The 20,787-nt window shown below is 44.8% G+C and overlaps 1 protein-coding gene across 1 annotated transcript in view; it reads right to left on the bottom strand.

Moving 5' to 3' along the window:
* The window catches only part of LOC144680093 (neural-cadherin), a 298,432-nt gene that overhangs the window by 22,636 nt on the left and 255,009 nt on the right, over positions 1 to 20,787 (bottom strand). Inside the window, exons 22-27 of the mRNA XM_078541239.1 lie at positions 18,899 to 19,176; positions 16,097 to 16,311; positions 15,315 to 15,442; positions 13,628 to 13,755; positions 10,239 to 10,362; positions 9,088 to 9,268 (exon numbers count right to left, since the gene is read on the bottom strand). Coding sequence (XP_078397365.1) covers positions 9,088 to 9,268; positions 10,239 to 10,362; positions 13,628 to 13,755; positions 15,315 to 15,442; positions 16,097 to 16,311; positions 18,899 to 19,176 — 1,054 coding nt within the window. The remainder of the gene's footprint in view (positions 1 to 9,087; positions 9,269 to 10,238; positions 10,363 to 13,627; positions 13,756 to 15,314; positions 15,443 to 16,096; positions 16,312 to 18,898; positions 19,177 to 20,787) is intronic.

Raw genomic sequence — 20,787 nt, 5'->3', positions numbered from 1 at the left:
ACCTGGCCAATCTTTGTGTCATCCGCAAACTTACTAATCCTACCCCCCACATAGTCATCTATGTCGTTTATATAAATGTCAAATAATAGGGGACCCAGCACAGATCCCTGTGGTATGCCACTGGACACTGGCTTCTAGTCACTAAAATATCCTCTGTCATCACCCTCAGCCTCCTACAACTAAGCCAATTTTGAATCCACCTTATCAAATTACCCTGTATCCCATGTGCCTTTGCCTTCTTTATAAGTCTCCCATGTGGGACCTTGAGCAACCTCAGGATCACAACCTGGTGAGCACAGCAAACAATCTGTTCCTCAACAGGCTGAGACAGGGACATCCGAGGTTGCTGGAACTTGGAGGACTGGCGGAGGCAAGGAATCTGCTGAGTCTGAGTCAGATGATGAGCCTCTGGACTCAGTCTTCAATCAGTTAGTGGAGTTGCAAAGACAATTACGGGAACATTAGGAAGGGATGTCTGGTGCACTCCACAGATTGCAAAGGACGATGGAGGAGTCTGTCCACTTCAGACTGAGATGATAGCGCCAGCATGCCAACGCACCGAGGTCAACACTGGCAGGAGGACCAGCAGCTCGACACTCCGGGGCCATCTACCCAGGTGACTCCAGGAATGTCCGGCCAATCCAAATCCCCTCTTCCTGTGACCCCATCATCTCCAGCTCAACAGCCCAAGGAGGGTGCAGCTGGCCCACAGCAGGACACCCAAAGCAGGCCGGGACCCTCCAGGTCTCAGCCCTCCAGAGGAAGTCTGCCAAAGTCATCACAGAGAACAGGGCGCAACAGTCAGCAGGCTGCCTCCACCTCCACTACAGATGTCAGGGGAGCACCAAGACATAGCGGCAAGGTTAGAAGATGTCATAGCACACGTGGGTACAGGTGTTAATCACTTGTACATAATGTTCACTATTGTAAATAAACTCCCAAGAATGTCTCCTTGTCTATGGCTCCTTGTTATGATGAACAGTGTTCATATCACTCAGATGTGAAACCTTGGTTCCTGCACAAGATAAAGGCAGGTAATTCAGTCCATGGCATCTTTCCTGTGCAGTGTGTAACCCTCAGACTAAAATGATGGTCTGGTCTCACACTCACATTAGTGATGCCTGCACCTGCTGGTCATTGCTGCCAGAATGTCATGGGCAGGCATCACAGAGTTCCATCATTCTCTCTGTGCTCTCAGCGCCTTTAAGGTGGGGATGGCCCCCATCTCTTCTGTGCATCAGTGCCTGGTGAACGTGTGCTTCTGAAGGGATCAGGTGCACTTAATGGGCAGAATTTTACCGTCGGCGAGCTGGGGGCGGGGCCCACTTACCGACGTGTAAAATGATGCAGGATGATGTCAGGGGGAACCCCCGACGTCACTGCGCCCCATTTAAATTTTCAGGAAGGCAGGGGCGCAGCAAAATCAGCTGTGCGCCTGCTGACCTGTCAATGGCCAATTGAGGCCATTGACAGGATCATTTAACCAATTAAAGGACCTGCCCGTCCAACCTTAAGGTTGGTGGGCAGGCCAGGAGCCCCGGCAGCAAATAGAGAAAACATGAAACCTCATCCACAGGCAGGATGAGGTTTCATATAGGGTTTTAAAAATTGTAATAAAGTTATTCTGTAAATTATGAACATGTCCCAACTCATGTGACATTGTCACATGAGGGGACATGTAAGAGATTTTTCTTTTCTCTTATTTTTAATATTTTTAAAAGACGAGGCGATCTCCCTGAGGCTGCACTTTGCGAAAGAGCACACTCTCGATTTTAGGGATTCCCCCCCGCCCACGCAGGGAGCGCATAGCGCTTCCTGGTCGGTGTCATGCTGGGCGGGCCTTAATTGGCCCACCCACGTAAAATGGCAGTGTGGCCCCGATTACTGGCGCCGATCGGCTCCGCGCCCGCCCGCCTGACAAACAAAAAATTCTGCCCAGTGTTTCACAGCTGCGCCTCCATGATATGATCCTGATCACAGAGTGCAAGCGATGTGCCCTCGGCCAGACAGGAGTCAGACATTCACAGTGGCTATGTGAAGATCTATGGGGTGTCCTCACTGCATGTGATCGTCATCCTCCTGGAATCCAGCGACTATTAGGATCTGTGCTGCGTCTCCATGACATGAGCCTGAGCACTGAGGGTATGTGCCCTGCCATCAGCCACACAGGAGTCAAACGTTCACAGGTGCAGTGTGAGGATGTCAGAACTGTTCTCACTGCATCTTGTCACCATTGTCCATGAATCTTGCAGCTATTAGGGCCTCACAAGTGTGCCTGCCTCATCTGGCCAGTGCACTGGCCTCATCACCTTCGATGGCCTCATCACCCTCATCCCCTTCGACGTCCTCCTCATTGGAGCACACGTGCAGCTCTTCCATCTCCTCCTTAGCCAGCTCCTCCTCCCATTGCAGCGCCAGGTTGTGAAGCATGCAGCAAGCTATGATGGTGCATGACACCCTCTGGGGACTGTTTTGCTCCACCGGACCCATCGAGGCACTGGAACCTCATTTTCAAAATGCCTGTCGTTTACTCCACCCAAGTCCGGGTTGCAGCATGAGCCTCGTTTTACCATCGCTCTGCTGCAGTCTGAGGCTGCTGCACGAAAGTCATCAGCTATGTTCTCTGCGGGTAGCCCTTGTCCTGAAGATCCAACCCTGCAGCCTCTGTGGACCCTGCAAGATGTCAGGGATCCGAGACCTGCTAAGGATGTAGGAGTCGTGGATGCTTCCTAGGAACCGTGCACAGGCCTGTAGGTTGCGTCTGTGGTGGTCGCCGACCAGCTGAACACTCAGTGAGTGGAAGCCTGTACGGTTGATGTAGTTGATTGCTTGTTGCCACAGAGATTTAAGTGCCATGCGAATGCAGTCGATGGCACCCTGCACCTGTGGAAAACCAGAGATCGCCACAAATCTGAGCGCTTTTGCTTCCTGGTTTGTCTGATCCTCGGGTGAAATGCACAAAGTTCTGTGATTTCGCAAAGTTGGTGTTCGACTTGTTGGTGGAGGCTTGTGAGATCCTGCACAGGCCACCTCTGGAGCCCTGGTAGGAGCCACTGGAGTAAAAATTGAGCACCGCAGTCACTTTCATGGCCACTAGCAGTGGATGCCTCCATGTCCCCGTGGTGCTAAATCCTGCAGCAGGTGGCATTTGTGACCAACCAGTTCCCTAGACATACACAGTCTTCAGCGACACTCGGTCTCAGTCACCTGCAGGAATGTCAGGTGCCGTCTATAGACCCTGGGCCTAGCGAAGCACCTACAGGCAACGGCTCACTGTGGATCTTCAGCTGCATGCGCAGGAGGCCCTGCAGCACCTTCATCTTGAGGGTGGTGCTCCTCCCAGGTGCCTCCGCCACACTCTTCTTCCTCTTCTCTGCCCCTGTAAGCCATGAGGCATGCCGCTAAATCACCAGGCTCCATGATCCTGCTGTTGTCCTCCTGCAGGATCAGAGAGAGATGCATGGGTTAGCATATGTGTCCTAAGGACCTCTCTTGGTTAATTCTGAAAGCCCCTTCACCCATGCTGGAGAGTGGTGGCCAACACGTGGATGTCCAGAGTTTAGTATGCTTCATGGCTGTCCAAAACCCCACCCACCTCCGCCCCTCTCCACTTGACCGATTGGTGGCAGATTTGGCCACTGGACTGCTTGCTGTGCTCTCAGCTCAGCCATAGGCATTCTTCTAACCCACACTGCATGGCTGCGCTGTTAGCTTGAATTATGATGGATACTGGTCCAAACCTTAACAAAGACATTGCAAGGAGCTGTGAGCACCTCTACCAGTGACTGCGTCATGGCCGCCTTTCGCAAGGGGATCCTACAACTTGCCCAGTTGGCCAATTATACTGCTGCCCCCTAAAACGCACATTAATTTGCAGTCTGCACCTGAGGGGTGAAAAGTTCTGGAGTATTCGGTGGCACTTTCATGCTTTTGCATTACTAGAGTGGGCAGAAAAGCTTCAGAGACCCGACTCCAAGAATATCAATGGAGCTGCAGCTGAATGGTCTCAGCTGCAGAAAAATGCTCACTTTGACAAGCTTTTCCAAGTGTGTGGCCACTTCCCTCACCCTCCACCCTACCACAGCCCTACGCCCCCCGAACCCGGCATGTGCTCCCTTCAGTCTGTGCTGCCTTCCCCCCATCCACCAACACCCAACTCCACCGCTCCCCCCTCCCCGCCTTGCTCCCGTCCCCCCTGGCCCCATCTGCACTGGAGCCTTTGCCCCGGCATCGCACTGAAAGCCAGCTGGGAAAAAGCGGCTTGCCTGTGCCCCCCGCCCCGAATGCACGGCGCCTCTTCCTTGATGCCCTATGGCCGATCCTTGTGAGCGCTGTGCAAGGTTGTGTGCACTTACCTCTGAGTTTCCCTCTAAGTTCAGTTTGGCAGGTGCAGGCCTTTTAAAGGCAGTCATAAATCATGTGGTTCTTAAGTCACATCGCTGTGAGAGGTAAACTTGATGTGGGGGGATGATTCCAGCATGCGGATACAATGATGAGATGCAAATGCATTAAAATTAAGTTCCCGATGTTGGACGGTGGAAAATGCAATTGATGGTTAGAGTGAACGATTGCAAACTGGTTTCACGACAGCGTAAAACTGATTTTTGGTCTTTTCACCATATTGTCCATTTATGCCTGCCATGACACCCGCTATCAATGGGAGTGGAAAATTCTGGCCTATAAAGCTGAAAAAATAAATCTTTTTATTAAGAGTTTCCATCTCCCTGACTGGGCTTCAGGCCAATCCACATCCAACAACTTGCTCTGAAAACTCTGCTCTCATTTTGACAGCTATGACAAATTCCATAAGGCAGCTGAGACAATCCACAACATTCTAAAACAATAGATGATATTCGAAAGAAAACAATCCACAAAATTCTGGTCTCTGCTGGTAAATGCATATACATAGGATTACATAGGATATATGGCACCGAGACAGGCCACTTGGCCCAATGTTATGCTCCATTCAAGCCTTCACCCATCTTTCCTCATCCAAATTTATCATCATAACCATCTACCCTCTCTCTCTCATATGCTTGTCTAATTCCCCCTTAAAAAATTGATACTATTCACTTCAACCATTCTCTGTGCTAGCGAGTTCCACGTTCTTACTACTCTTTGGGCAAAGAAATTTCTTCTGAATTTCCTATTGAATTTCTTGGTGACTGTCTTATATTGAGGCCCCTAGTTATTTGCTCTACCCCACAAGAGGAAACACTTTCTGTAGATGAGGCACACACGTGTAGGCATATGTGGACGTGAGCACAGGAAAGATATTGACTGTGAAACTTTTCATGTTCTAAGAACCTGCCAACACCAACTGTCTGAACTCACATATGATGAATGGCCTTGAGTGAGGTAACAGAGGGGTGCTGACGCTTGATAATAGTATCCCAATCAATGCTAATGGCAGGTCGGTGGGTGGGGGTGGACTCAGACAAAGCAGACATATTTCAATATTTAGTCTTCCACAACTTTTTCTCTCCAGCATCTAACATCAGCTTAGGTGGTGGTCAGATAGCTGGGTGCGGTGGTCAATGAGCTCAATTTCCAGTGGTCCCAAATCTTCCACTCATTGAAATTTAATACAGCCTTTGTGGTTTTGAAATGAGAAGAGATAGAAGGGTGACCCAGAGATGGCTTACCTCCAGTGCTCCTTCCCTCCCCATGAGAAGGTACCTGGCTTCCTTTTGGCATTTACATAACAGCAATGCAATCAGTTTGAGAATGCAACTGCAAGGGAATCATTGGCATCAATCCACATACAGCCACTCTGGCCCCAGCTAGCAAGGCCATATCGATGTATATGTTGGGAATATGCTGGGGCCAAAGTTCCACATTAGTTATGGCACTTGGGTAGGAAGGAACAGAAAGTTGAATGTTCTTTGAGTTCTTTGACACCACTCCCAGCAATAATGTCAGGCAGGTGCATTATAACTACAAGCAAATCGCAGAAACATATTATACAATGGATTTCCTGTCATTTGTGCCTTAGTAACGCTGGGCATTAGGAACACCAGGGTGTTCAGGATTGTTATGGCTGGCAGGCAGGGGTGGGGTGATTTAAAAATGGAAGGGCCACCAGAGATGTGAGAAAATATTTCATTATTTTCACTTCTTATAACATTTGCTGGCACAGTGGGCCATGGTGATCTGACAGCTGCTAAAGCCATTAATTTCCACCAGCACTCCCCAGCATGTCACCTCCCAAGGTGATCCAACCTCAATGAAAACAGTACCAAATTTATACTAATTATGTTGAGCCCAGGACACCAGCCGTGATCAGAAATGAAGGTCTAGAGCAAGGGAAAAATACATCGGGCTGAAGTTATACCCTCATTGCAGTTAACAGGAAATTCTGCTCCATCATTCATTTCTCAATACTTTATTTGTCTCCATTATCCTTTGCTGTTCGACAAGGGATTCTGCTATAAAATCTGTTATTCCAAGTTTTTCCACATGATGGCAGCGTTGACACTAAGCAGTATAAGATCTGCTGTTATTCTTGCTGCAAAGGAGATGTAATCTTGCTCAGTCTGATACTTCAAACACAGATTGAAGCTATATTTAGCCTCAATTTTCTTCGGTTATCCTGCCCAAAGCTGACAGGAAAGCAATGGATGTTAGCCAAAATCAGGTAGCCTAATGCCTTATCCCTGTCTTAACTTCAATTTCCTCCCCTCTTCCTGCTAGGATGGTCATTGGCTGTCTCTTTCCTGCTTGTAGCATGAAAGTGCCAGTGTAGAGACAGGTCCTTGAAAGCTGCAGCATTTCCCTGCATACTGGCATTGTCTCCACAAACAATAAGGGCTGTGAGGAGAAAGGTGACGGTGAGGGGTCCCAGCAGTAATGGCAGTAAACCTCCAAGACACTGGAAAAAAGGAAGGAAGAAAGAAAGGAAGGAAGGAGGGTCTAAAAAAAACTAGAGTAGCGCTGCAGGGATCAGTGCTGGGGCCCCAGCTATCTACGATCTATATTATTGACTTTGATGAAGGGACAAACTGCATTGTAGCCAGATTTGCTGATGATACAAAGGTAGGAAAGCAAGTTGTGAGGAGGATACAAAGAGTCTGCAAAGGAATGTAGATTGGTTATAGTGAGTGGGCCAAAAAAATTGGCAGGTGAAGTATAATGTGGGAAATTGTGAGGTTGTCCATGTTGGCAGGAAGAAAATAAAAGCAGAATGTTATTTAAATAGAGACTACAGCATGCTCCAGTGCAGAGGGATTTGGGGGTCCTTGTACATGAATCACAAAAAATTAGCATGTAGGTAAAGCAAGTAATTAGGGAGGTAAACTGAATGTTGGCTTTTATTGCAAGCGGAGTGGAATATACAAGTACGGAAGTCTTGCTACAGCTGTACACAGCATTGGTGAAAGTGCACCTAGAGTATTGTGTACAGTTTTGGTCTTTTTAATTCAGGACTGCATTGGAGGCAGTTTAGAGAAGGTTTACTAGGCTGATTCCTGGATTGAAGAGGTTTTCTTATGAGGAAAGGTTGAGCAGGTTGGGCCTATACTCATTGGAGTTTAGAAGGATGAGAGATGATCTTATAAGATTCATGTAAGGTCATGTATATCATGTAAGATTACAAGGGGCTTGACAGGGTAAATGCTGAGAGGATGTTTTCCCTTAAGAGGGAATCTAGAACTAGGGGGACACAGTTTAAAAGGTAAGGGATCTCCCATTTAAGACTGAGATGAGGAATTTAATCTCTCAGAGGGCTGTTAATCTTTGGTATTCTCTTCCCCAGAGAGCAGTGGAGACTGCGTTTTTGAATATATTCAAGGCTGAGTCAGGCAGATTTTTGATCTACATGGGAGTCAAATGCTATGGGAGGCAGGCAGGAAATTGGAGTTAAGGCCGCAATCAGATCAGCCACTGTGTTTCATAAACTGGTGGTGTGGTTGTTGGCTTCTGGTTTGCATGGCCTATCTTATCTGGAGAGACTGTAGTCTTACTCTGGTAGATACTTCAAATTGGTTTGTTAACACTATATAAAAGGTTACAAAGTATGTCTCTCCTGAGAATAGAGTGTTCCATCCTTTCTCCCATGACTGCTGATGTCATTGTTACATCATGGTCTACATCACTCCTTACCATAACTATTCTATTAACCCATTACACGACAAGGGGGAAGGCCGTTTTTCACCAGAGTTGGTGAAAAGGTGGGAAGGAAGGGGGAGTACATTCTTTGGGGGGTGCCGTGTGCACATCGGGGGCACCCCCACACAAGATTGTATCCCTTGCCTTTGTCTTCCCTATCTGGTCTCCAAAACCCCCTGCCCCTTTGCCCCCACCTTCCCCACCCTAAGGTGCCCAATCTCTCCTCACCCAAAAAGTCATGACCTACCTGTCTCCGGGTTCAATGCAGTCCCAGCAGCACCCATTGCTGAGTTCTGAAGCTGCTGGGACTTCAAGAGCTGCCAGCCAATCTGATTGGCCTTGCACTGAGGGGCAGAGATCCCACTCTGCTTGTGAAGGCCGCTTACAGTATAATATCGCTGCAGGGCAGCCTCTTTTAAAGCTGACTGACTTTTCTAATGAGTAAGGCAAGCAATACACCCTCCCTACCACCCACTCACCTCCCACAACCCCTCTGTAAAATTCAGGCCAAGAAGTTCTTGTGCTTGGCTATTCATGCAACTGCTAGGCAGTTCCCTGTAGGAAGAGTGAAAATCAGGATCATGAGCTTCTCTTCTAGTAGACAGCTAAAGGTAGACACTTAGAAACAGGACTTGGAGGACATCCTGCATAGTACAGGAACACCTAAATATTGGGTATTGGAAGAAATGATAAAACACAGACGCACACGAAAATGAAGCTGCCAAAACAAAAATTTGTTTGGTTTTGCAACACATTTGAACATCAAGCTGTGTGTCATGTGAAAATTTACAGTGCACAGGAAAAGCAAAATTATTGGAGAAGCACTTTACCTGCTTTCTCTCACTCAAAAAATCCACCAACACCTAGTTGAAAAGTGGACTGCTGGTTTCAGAAGAAATCGCTGAAGCAAAGGAAACAGGTAGTAGGAAAAGGAACCAAGGGATGGCACAATTAATTGTGATTTCCCAGAACTGCTGTTACCTTTGTCACACTTGTATCCAGTATAGCCTGGTTTGCAGTCACAGCTGAACGAACCCCATTCTCCTAAACACTTTCCATGAATACCACAGGAGAATGTTCCAGCGCTGTGGCAGACCCCATCAGTCACTGCGCAGCCTGGGGCACTGTTGAGGAACTCTGCAGGATTTGCCAAGTCGTACACCTAGCGCCAGAGAAAAATAACCAGTTTAAGAATTTCATTTGAATGTTATTGAGAATGTAATGGGAGGCTTTACAAATTAAAAACACAGTAACTATTTAGGATATAAGTTAAACCATCTGAACTTAAACGATTCACACTTACAATATGCACGATTGAATAATGATGAGGATTGAATATTTCCTGTCAGACATGTAGAATTTCTAGAATATCAACAAAGCTGTCATTTATTCTCATTTTTATAACATATATTTTCATCTCTTATCTCTCTTTCAATCTCTCCATCCAGTCTGAGGGCAGGGAAGTGACCTGTTGCCAGATCTCTGCCAAAGCTACCCTGGAACTGCCTGTGTGGAAGTGAATGAGATCAGCGTCTTCTAATTAAAAAGGAAATAATTTCAAGTACAAAGCGCTATTTGAAGTGTGTTCAACTGTAGAACATTGTGGCTATGTGTTCACACCCTCCTGCAGCCTGATTCCACTGCTCACATACTGACAGGACTGACAGATTCAATATCACCTTGGTCACTCCAATTGATTTGAATTTCAACAGAAACATCTGGGTTAAGTTAGAGCAATTTTGAAAAATAGGAACGCCTTTCATCTCCGAAACTCAAACTCTTGGCAAGTTTATGCTGATGGAAACTCCTTTGTTTATTGGCTGATTTGAGCTTGAAGCCAGTTGGCAAATCAGTAACCAATGCCTGAGTCCTGAATCATAATGGAGGGAAAAAAACTGCTCACAGTTCAGCAACAAATAAGCAATCTTACTGCAAATGTGAGAAGTGGACAAGGTTACAGTGCTGCAGTGGGAAGACGAGCAGCAATGAAGGTACACTATTATTAATTTGTTACAAATATAAATAAAGCACAAACTTTCTTAGGGTCTTAAATGGAAAGTCTCAATCCACAATGAGCGTTGCCCCAATTAATTACTAGATAGCAACGACAACTCACAGCAGAGAGTGCTTACCTTACTATCAACAATTAAATTCCTTATACAGCCCTTGAATCCTGTGAAATGCAGTTGGTCATTGTGATATGGCAGTGACTCCTTGATTCCGCCCAGCTGAAGGGGTTGATAAACATTTAGAAACCTGCCAGAGAAGGAAAGGCAGCTCAGAATGTTTTCTCAACAAATCTGGACAAGCACGGTACAAAAATTGAAAGGGCCAAAACAAACCAGGACAGACCATAAGACCATAAGACATTGGAGCAGAAATTAGGCCATTCGGCCCATCGAGTCTGCTCCGCCATTCAACCATGGTTGATAAGTTTCTCAACCCCTTTCTCCCGCCTTCTCCCCATAACCTTTGATCCCCTTACCAATCAAGAACCTATCTATCTCGGTCTTAAATATACTCAATGACCTGGCCTCCACAGCCTTCTGTGGCAATGAATTCCATAGATTCACCACTCTCTGGCTAAAGAAGTTTCTCCTCATCTCTGTTCTAAAAGGTCTTCCCTTTACTCTGAGGCTGTGCCCTCGGGTCCTAGTCTCTCCTACTAATGGAAACATCTTCCCCACGTCCACTCTATCGAGGCCTTTCAGTATTCTGTAAGTTTCAATCAGATCCCCCCTCACCCTTCTAAACTCCATCGAGTATAGACCCAGAGTCCTCAAACATTCCTCATATGACAGAGCACCCTTCTGGTGGCTACATGGGTTGGCTTTCAAAAATAAAAAAATGGTGCCACATTAAAATCAACCTGGTCCAGACAGTGACTCACTTGACAGTTCAAACATAACTTTTCATTTAAATCATTGCCCTGAGGATGGCATACTTGTGTGAGACCATTTTCCTTTATTACTGCCGTGGACAATTCTAAGTGTAAAAAATTCATTTGATTTTTAAGAAACATGGTGCCATAAAGACAACAGCCACAAAAGTCTGTGTTGAGCCAGCTGGGTGGAACTTGAGTCCGCCGGTGAATTGTGTTGAAAATCACAAAGTCAGCTCATTTTAATATGCATAACCGGGAGAAGAATGTAACTCCTGTGTGACACTGAAGTAAGTCACTGCGGGGGGAATGGAAGGAACTTTGCTGCACAGTTTAAAATCATAAAGCGTTTTAAAGTGGAAGCAGGTTTCTTGAAGGTACAGCAGGTAAATGGTGCAAGTTGTGCAGTTTTCTACCCCAGCTTTTCTTATTTGTGTGTCTTAACTCTGGGGCATCGAAGCATCAATGACTCCAGCTGAAGGCGCCCGCAGGATAAAAATTGAGAGCAGCATTGACTTTGATAGCCACAAACAGGACTGTCCAATTACTTAATCAGGGCTGCAGGACCTTGTGCAAATGGTGACGTAATTAATCCATGGCTCCCTTAGTGAAACTTAGTTTCACTACATTGTGCCATGTAGGGCAGTAACAATGAGTTGGTCTCATACGTCCTTTGGTGCTGCTTCACTTTCCTTTGCTCCCTTGTGTTATCTTTTTTCTCCATTAGGATACTTTTATAAATCAGATGGAGTAGTGTATCCTATTCTGCGCACCACACTTCAGAAAGAATGTCAAAGCATTAGTGAGGGTACAAAGGTGATGTACGAGAATGTTACCAGGGATCAGTTACGTGGAGAGACTGCTGTTCTCCTTAGGGCAGAGAAGGTTAACTGGACTAACTATAATAATACAATGGATGTAGCATCCATAGGGCAGAGACTGAGTGTTCGGCAATGAGGATTGAGATCCAGACCATTAAAGCCTCTCCGCCATCTACAAAGTTCAAGTCAGAAGTGTGATGGAATATTCATTACTTGCCAGGATCGTTGCAGTTGCAACAACACTCCTTTAGGTGATTCATTGACAAAAAGATACAGACAGCTAATTTGATTTAGACAAGGATGGATTCATTCAGGACAGTCAGTATGGATTTGTTAGGGGAAGGTTGTGCCTGACGAACTTAATTGAATTTTTTAAGGAGATGTGGGGGAACGTCGATGAGGGTAGTATATTTGATGTAGTCTACATGGAGTTTTAGCATGGCTTTGGAAAAGGGTCCAAATGGAAGACTGGTAATAAAAATAAAAGTCCATGAGATTCAACGGAAAGTGGCAAGTGAATTCAAAGTTGGCTCAGTCCCAGGAAGCAAAGAGTAATTGTTGACAGGTGTTTTTGTTATGAGACGATTGTTTCCAGTGGGGTTTCACAGGGCTCAGTACTGGGTTCCATGTTTTTCAAGGTACTTTTCAATGTTTTAGACTTAAGTATAAATGGAATGATTAAAAAGTTTGTGGATAATACAAAAATTGATTGTGTGTTTAGTAGTGAAGGCTGTAAATTGCAGGAAGATATCAATGAACTGGGAAGGTGGACAGAAAAATGGCAAATGGAGTTCAATGTGGAGAAGTATGAGATAATGCATTTAGGGATGACAGACAAGGCAAGGGAGTACACAATAAATGGTAGGATACAGAATAGTGTGGAGGAACAGAGGGACCTTGCAGTGTTTGTCCACAGATCTGTAAAGATAGCAGAAAAAATAGATAAGGAGGTTAAGAAGTCACGCGGGAGACTTTCCCTTATTGATCGAGGCATCAAACAATAGAGCAGGGAGGTTAAACTAGATCTGTATAAAACACTAGTTAGACCACAGCTAGAGTACTGCATGCAGTTCTGGGCACCACATTGCAGGAAGAAAGGATACAGAGGAGATTTACAAGAGTCATGCCAGGACTAGAGATTGAAGAAACTATGAAGAAAGATTGGATAGGCTGTGCTTGTTTTCTTTGGATCAGAAGAGGCTGAGGGGAAATTTAGGTGGTGTTTCAAATTATGAAGGACCTAGATAGACTTTATAGACTTTCCCTTAGTAAAGAGGTCAACAACCGTGGAACACACATAAAAGTTGTCAGAAGAAAAGGAAGGGAGCCAAGAAGAAATTTTTTCACCCAGCAGGAAGTAGGAGTCTGGAATGCTTTGCCTGAAAGGATGATAGAGGCAGAAACCCTCATCGCATTTAAAAAGTACTTGGATATGCACCTGAGGTGCCACAGTGAGCTGGGAAATGGGATCAGGCTGGCTAACTTTTTTGGCTGGCAGAGACACATTGGACAAATGGCCTCCTTCTGAGCCATAAATTTCTATTATTGTATGAATTATATTTATAACTTAAAAATGATAAATGGGGCTCCATCCTTGGAGCTTCAGTTGGTGAGAAACTCTTATCCTAGGTAAAGAAATTCTGAAAAATTCTGACAAGAGAATGGAGAACAGTGTGGCCGTCAGACATTGCACTATGCACTGAATCATAGGTAACAATAATTGAATGTACAATGCTTCAACCTCGCATCCTGGAGCATTCAATCATTTCACAAAAGAATGGGGACTATTATATGACAAAATATGCGATCACATTTTTACCTTGCTTCTCCAGGGGTTTCCCCTGAAATTTCACAGACTTTGCGGTCCATTCCTGACAACCCTCCGCCAGTGCCTTCGTTCTCATTCACAGCAGCACCAGTGCAATGGTCAAGGATCATTTTCACTTTCTATAACAATATCAAAGTTAAGATTTCATTGAATAATGCTCTATTGTGCAGCACATAGGGTGGAATTTTGTGCCGGCTGGATTTTACAGTCCTGTCGAAGTCAATGGAATTTTGAATGGCTCGCCGCATTTTACGGGCCAGTCCAGACCCTGCCACAACGGGGCCATAAAATTCTACCCATAGGCCTGGGTTTTTCCTATGGCGGGTAGTCTGGGCGGGAACGGGCAGGGGCGGGCACAGAGCTGATTGCCACCCGTGATCGGCTGTGCTCCGCCATTTTACGCGGGCGGGCCAATTAAGGCCCGCCTATCGTAATATGCGACCGGTAGCACTCAGCCCTACCTGTGCGGGCGGGTGGAGGAGGGAGAGTCGGGGCCTGCGCTCCATCGCGCATGCGCACAAAGGAGCGCAGCAATCTCCCTGAGGCACGGAGCTGCCTCATGGAGATTGAACGGTTATGAACATAATTACAGAATCGATTAAAAAATTTATTCAAACATGTCCCCTCATGCGACTGTGACACATGAATTGGGACATGCTTGTAAAGGTGGGAATATTTATTTATTTCGTAAAAGCTTCAGGAAACCTCATCCCGCATGGGCTTTTCGCCTGCCCACCAACCTTAAGGTTGGACGGGCAGCATTCTTAAGTACTTTGATTAATTTCTTAGTGGCCTTAACATTTTGGTGGGCGTGCAGCCGACTCTGGTGCGTGCCTGCCGAATGAAATATCACGATGGCACGCGATGATGTCGGGGCGCACGCCCAACGTCATCGTGAGTCATTTTATGCGTCAGAGTGTCAGGCCCGCCCCCGCACGCTGACCGGAAGGTTCTGCCCATAGCCTTTTATGGGATCAATTCTCCCCCTGGGAATCAATGACCACAGAATGATAAAGTTTATTTGGGAATCTGAAGATCTGGAGACAGGTATATAAATTTCAAGAGACTAAATTCAATGAAAGGAAGATTTATTTGTTTTGGGGCTTGTTGTTTAACCACCCATTAATAGAAGGCATGTGGCATGTCTTTGAAAGCATAATGTGGACCGTACATGTTAAATATATACCTAAAATCAATAAGCTACACAAAACGAACTTGACCCTAAATGGATTAACAGATAAATTCACAAACAAATCTAAGGGGAAAAATGATGTCTACAAATCCTGCAAGGAAAACGAGAAAGGGATAATGAAAATGCAGGAACACATTGAAATGTGATTCAAGTCAAAGAGAGATCTAGACAAAAAGCAGAGAAGCAAAAGTTAAACCTAACAGTCAAACATTCTCTTGTATGACAAGAGTAAAGGGCAGTCAGAGAGGAGGTAAAAGCCATAAAAGATGAATTCTTTAAACTGAGGATGAGCTCAACACAGTAGATACTCTCCAAACAAAGTCAGAGCAAAAGAGCTTGCCATAAATTGGCACCTGATATTCGCTCAGGTTCAGCATTGTAGCTATAATTCCACAAATATGTTCTCATATAAACAAACAGTGAAGAATATTTAGGGAATCAGGTTATACCTAAGAAAATTCCCCTTCTAAATATTCCTGAACATACCTTTCCATCACTCATTATGTCGAGCCTGTGCCAATGCCGATCTACAACCAAGATACCAGGCGGGAGTTGGAGATGGAGTGATCCTGAACCATGGCTAATGTTGAGTGAAGGAACTCCATCCCTGAGCTCTGTGGAGAAAATGTGATGACTTAGAACCTGAGTGATCACACATCTTAAAAACTTGGATTCTGAATAGAAATTACTGATTATTCAAAAGCTTTATCCTCAATTAAAGTGGAGATGTTCAGCTTACTCAAAACGTATGACTGGTACTAAAGAGTAAAGATATAAGAGAAAAGTAAAATATAAAATAATGCTTTAAAATATTAGTGTGTGTTTTTTAAATTGTACATTGAGGTTCTTGCAGTAATTAACTTTGCTTGTTTATTCCCACCATATGAACCATGGAGAATTTGTCCCGTCTTCCATCCCGATTTCTTAGTCATTACTAGATTTCAACTGTGCCAGGGAGGGTAAGTTGGTCTTCAACTCAATCACTGGCCAGTTATTTGTTGTTGAAAACCTGCATTACAGGATACTAGGTGAGGTGTGCGGCCAGATTTGGCTATAATGATACTCAATATTCACTGTCCAGGATGAAACAATGAAAATTAGAGAAACACTGCTCTCCAGAGTACTATGACCCATCAAGAGTCACAACCTTTAGGAGAAAATGGTATAGAGAGAAAATCAGAATGAAACCAAATTTTAAAAAGTTATCGAGCAGAGGCCGAGTAAAAAAACCTAGCTAACTTATGTTGTCCTCTGCCTGACATACATACCTAATGCGATGAAGTCTTCCAGCTCTCCAGAATGCACTTGACTGAGTGGTCCATCATACAGCATAAGCCCATTGGCAGCTTCAGTGAGAAACTCTAGAGAAATTAGGCTCTTAAAACAAGGCTTGATGGGAGGAAACCAGGCATAACCATGACCTTTAAATGTGTACCTTGTCTGCTGACATTCTGGCCCATCAAACATTGGAATACACTCACACCTACGGTGCAAAAAGGGAACAGATTAATAATTTCACAACTCCAGCAAAGGACACATTGACATATTGTTGCATTTTGAATGACATTGGGAGTTTAGAAGGCATGAAAGTTTACAAAGGGCAATCTGTTATAGAACTTCACATAGCATAAGGTCATGATGTCAATGTGCACCTACCTGCTGGGATACAGCAATGCAGATACTGCTTTTCTGTCGATGCCATGTAATTGGTTCCTGGCTTGTAAACCCATTGGAAGTGATCACTTATCCTTCTGTTTCATTGGCCAGAATTTTTCCCTCGTTGGGCGGGCTTGGCGGGAGCGGTCGGGAAGCCGACCGCCACCCTTGGTCGGCTCCGCTCCACAATTTCACGCGGGTGGGCCAATTAAGACCCGCCCTGCATGGATTGCGACCGGATGCACTCAACGCTACCTGTGTGAGCAGGGGGATAGAGGCAGAGCGGGCCTGGCGTGCAGTTCTCGCATGCGCGCAAAAGAGTGCTTCAATCTTCCTGAGGCACGGAGCAGCCTCAGGGAGATTGAAGCGTTTTTTAAAAAAATTATTAAAGACAGTAAAAATTTTAAAAAGCATGTCCCCTCATGTGGCTCTGTCATGTCAGCTGGGACTTGTTTTTAATTCAAGAATAAAGTTTTCAGCTAATGTTTATTTGCTTTAGGAAACCTCATCTCACTCGCGGATGAGGTTTCCTTAAAGGTGTAAAGGCCACTTGGCCTTTTTACCTGCCTGCCAACTGTAAGGTTGGACGGGCAGCGTTAATTTGATTTTAATTAGCTTGTTAATGGACTTAATAGGCCTTTCAATTATCGGCGGGCGTGCAGCTGACTCTGGTGTGCACCTGCCGAATGAGATATCATGCAAGTGCACGATGACGTTGGGACACACGCCCGATGTCATCGCATGTCATATTACGCTAGGGCGTGTCGGGCGCGTGCCCGCATGCTGAATGTAAAATTCTGGCCATTGTTTTATTCTTTTCATTCTGCTATTGTAAAGCATTGGTGAACTCTCCATTCATATGCGGAACTGAATAAACTGGCTAAAAGTGAGTATATATAGCTCGATTCAAGCAAGGATATTTGATGCAACTGGTTACCTCAGAGTTATTATGCCTCAAGAAATGGTTTAATTGGGCTTAAACCTTTCTCGATGAATGCTTCCTGTGAAGTTTGTTTTGTGCATAAGGAGCAGGTTTGCTAAAAGTGGTTGATGGCAAAGGATGTAAGCAGTATGTGAAAGCATTACAGTACACAGGATGGCAGTAGCTGAAATTATTTAAGTCATATAAAACTCTCCGAAACATTATGGGCAGGATTTTCCCATCGGCGAGCGGGGGAGAGGGCGGGGCCTGCTCGTCAACGTGTAAAATGACGCGCAGTGACATCAGGTGGAACTCCGGACGACACCACGCCCCATTTAAATTTTCTGGTAGGCGGGTGCACAGCAAAATCAGCTGCAAGCCCGCCAACCTGTCAATGGCCAATTGAGGCCATTAAGAGAGTAATTAAACTAATTAATGGACCTGCCCGTCCAACCTTAAGGTTGGTAGGCAGGCCAGGAGCCCCGGCGGTAATTAGAAAAAGCATGAAACCTCATCCATCGGCAGGATGAGGTTTCATGTTGGTTTTTAAAAATTTTAATAATGTTTTTGTAAAAATTATGGACATGTCCCAACTCATGTGACTATGTCACATGAGGGGACGTGTCAGGAATTTTTTTTTCTATTTTTAATATTTGCCACACAACAGCCGATCTCCCTGAGGCAGCACTTAGCCTCAGGGAGATGAATGGGCTTTTTCGTGCGCATGTGCAAAAGAGCACACTCTCGATTTTGGGATTCCCCCGCCCACAGAGGGAGCGCATAGCGCTTCCATGTGGACGCCGCGCTGGGCGGACCTTAATTGGCCTGCTCATGTAAAATGGCGCCGCGCCCCCAATTGGGGGCGCCGATCTGATGCGCGCCTGTGCGCACCTGTCCTTTAACTTCGCCCCCGACAGGGGGAAAATCCTGCCCTATGAAGTTTTAAGTTTGGTTCCTGAACTAATAGCGAGTATATTACATCATCGGTGCTACTTGAACTGTACAATGTGCCGATGGTGAAGCTTTTGAACTTCACTTCAGCTACACTGACATCAGTGGCAACACAGGAACAACTGCACATGTGCAAACATGTGCCCGAAATTGTTGGCAAGTTGAGATCCTCAACTTTAATTTTCTAGCCCTGCACCTTCCTTGATATTAAGGAGAGCTCTGTGGATGCCAGTGATGCCAAACCTGAACTTACAGCACTATGGCCATAAAGCTGAGAGCCAGCAGTGTCCAACACAATTGATGATAATTTATATTTTACTTTGACAGTGTTTGACTTCAGCAATATGGACCGATAAACAGCTCTTGAGGTTGGCCGTATTTATGTCACAAGGCTGCTGTTTCAGTCAGGGCTGCCTCTGGTGGCAGGTTAATTTGAGGCATTTTCAGCACTTGCAGATAGAAAAGTAGGCTTAAATAGGGAAGTAAACTCATCAGAGGTCAAACCAATAGAGAAGCTGATATGCAATATGTAATGAATTACCTGAAGCCTAAATCAGCATCAACACAAGTGCCACCATTCAGACATGGATTAACTGGATATGAGGAACAAGATAAACGCCGTCTTTCCCGAGCTTCACAGATACACTGAGCAGTAGTAGATGTTGTTATGGAAACTAAGGAAACATTTCCAGCGTTCAGCAATGTTGGAACTGGGCTAAAAGTGGTGCTGCTTGTGCAGCCAGTAGCCATCCCACAGTCTGCATTCACACATGCATCCACAGCAATCTGGGATATGCTTACATTTAAGATAACTTCCAGCTGTAAGGAAAGAAAAAAAAATCGCAATGCTAAATGTAGGCAAAATATATAATGAATTAAAAATAGACACAAATCAACACAAAATAAAAAATGCAAACAATTTTGTTATTACTTATTGAACACCACAGAAGGCTAGGATGTGTATTTTAACCAACTAGTCTCTATCCTTTGTCTCCCTAACCTGCGAGAGACCCCGTGGTAAGGTGTTAAGTAAAGGCAAGTCAGTTTCTCATTTCAATCAACTCACACTGCTCTTCTATACCTCCCAGTGACCAACTGCAGAACACTGGCAAGAGCCAAGGAACAGAGTACCTGGTTCACCATAGGTTAGGAACTGGTGCTTGCTTGGAGGAGACCTCAAGGAGGAACACAAAGTGACTTACAAATCAGAAAAATTAATGTGAGACAAACACTTTAGAATTTTGTTGCAATGTTGCTGTCAAGCACTCTCAGGTAAGAGTTGTTCACAATTATTGTTTATATCATCCATGAAATATGAAAAAAATTGCATTAATATGTTTTCCAAATTTGTGGAAATCATTTCATATTAGTGAACTGACAATGTTGTAAATGTATGTTTGAAGAACTGTTTAAATTTATGGCAGAAATAAGCTGACAATTCTCAGAACATGTTACCATGCACTTCAGAAGCCAATTGAGTGACTCAGAGGGATTGAGTGCGAAAGCAGTTGCCACGCAGCCGAAGTATATAATCAGGCTAAAAACTCTTATCGAGACAGCGCCATTGAGAACAAAACCATTAACAGCTGAAGGCCCACTGGAAGCAGATAGATCCTAGTCAGATCGTACCCAATCAACCTGGAGTCAACCTAGTCTGACTAACTAGGGGATAACTGTATGTTTTAAATCACTCTATTGTTTTCAAGTTTTTAAATTTTTGGCAACAAACCGGTGGATCTGTGGTGAAACTGTGTCAGTTGTGATCTCAAGCTCTCCGATATTACAAAACACACAATTATTTTGCAATGACATCAGAAGTTAAGATGAATATCTGGCTTTAAAATGGTTATCCAGAAGCATACGGACCAAGATAAAGCAGAAAAAGAAAGCTTAAGACAGTCACAAAAGACTTAATACTGTAGAAAGCCTAGAGGAGTATAGAAAGTACAGGGGGGAAATAAAAATAGAAATTAGGAAAGCAAAGAGGATAAAAAAAAAATTGGCAAGTAAAATCAAAGAAAATCATAAGATGTTTTACCAGTACATTAAGAGCAAGAGAATAACTAAGGGAAAGGTAGGGCCTATTAGAGATATACGTGGCAACTTGTGGATTGATGCAGAAGATGTGGGCAGGGTTCTCAATGAGTACTTTGTCTCTGTCTTCACTAAGGAGAGGGCTGATGCAGGCATTTTAGTTAATGAGGAAGAGTGTGAAATATTAGATACAATAAGCAGAGTGAGAGAGGAAGTACTGGAGGGCCTGGCATCCTTGAAGGTAGATAAATCACCAGGACCGGATAGATTGTATCCCAGGCTGTTGAGGGAAGCCAGGGAGGAAATAACGGATGCTCTGAGGATCATTTTCCAATGCTCACTAGATACAGGCGAGGTACCAGAGGACTGGAGGTCTGCGAACATTGTAGGATTATT

This window comes from Cetorhinus maximus, chromosome 4, assembly GCF_964194155.1.
Source record: "Cetorhinus maximus chromosome 4, sCetMax3.hap1.1, whole genome shotgun sequence".
Taxonomy (NCBI): domain Eukaryota; kingdom Metazoa; phylum Chordata; class Chondrichthyes; order Lamniformes; family Cetorhinidae; genus Cetorhinus; species Cetorhinus maximus.
The sequence above is the reverse complement of the archived record's forward strand: the minus strand, read 5'-3'. Positions and strand labels throughout refer to the sequence as shown.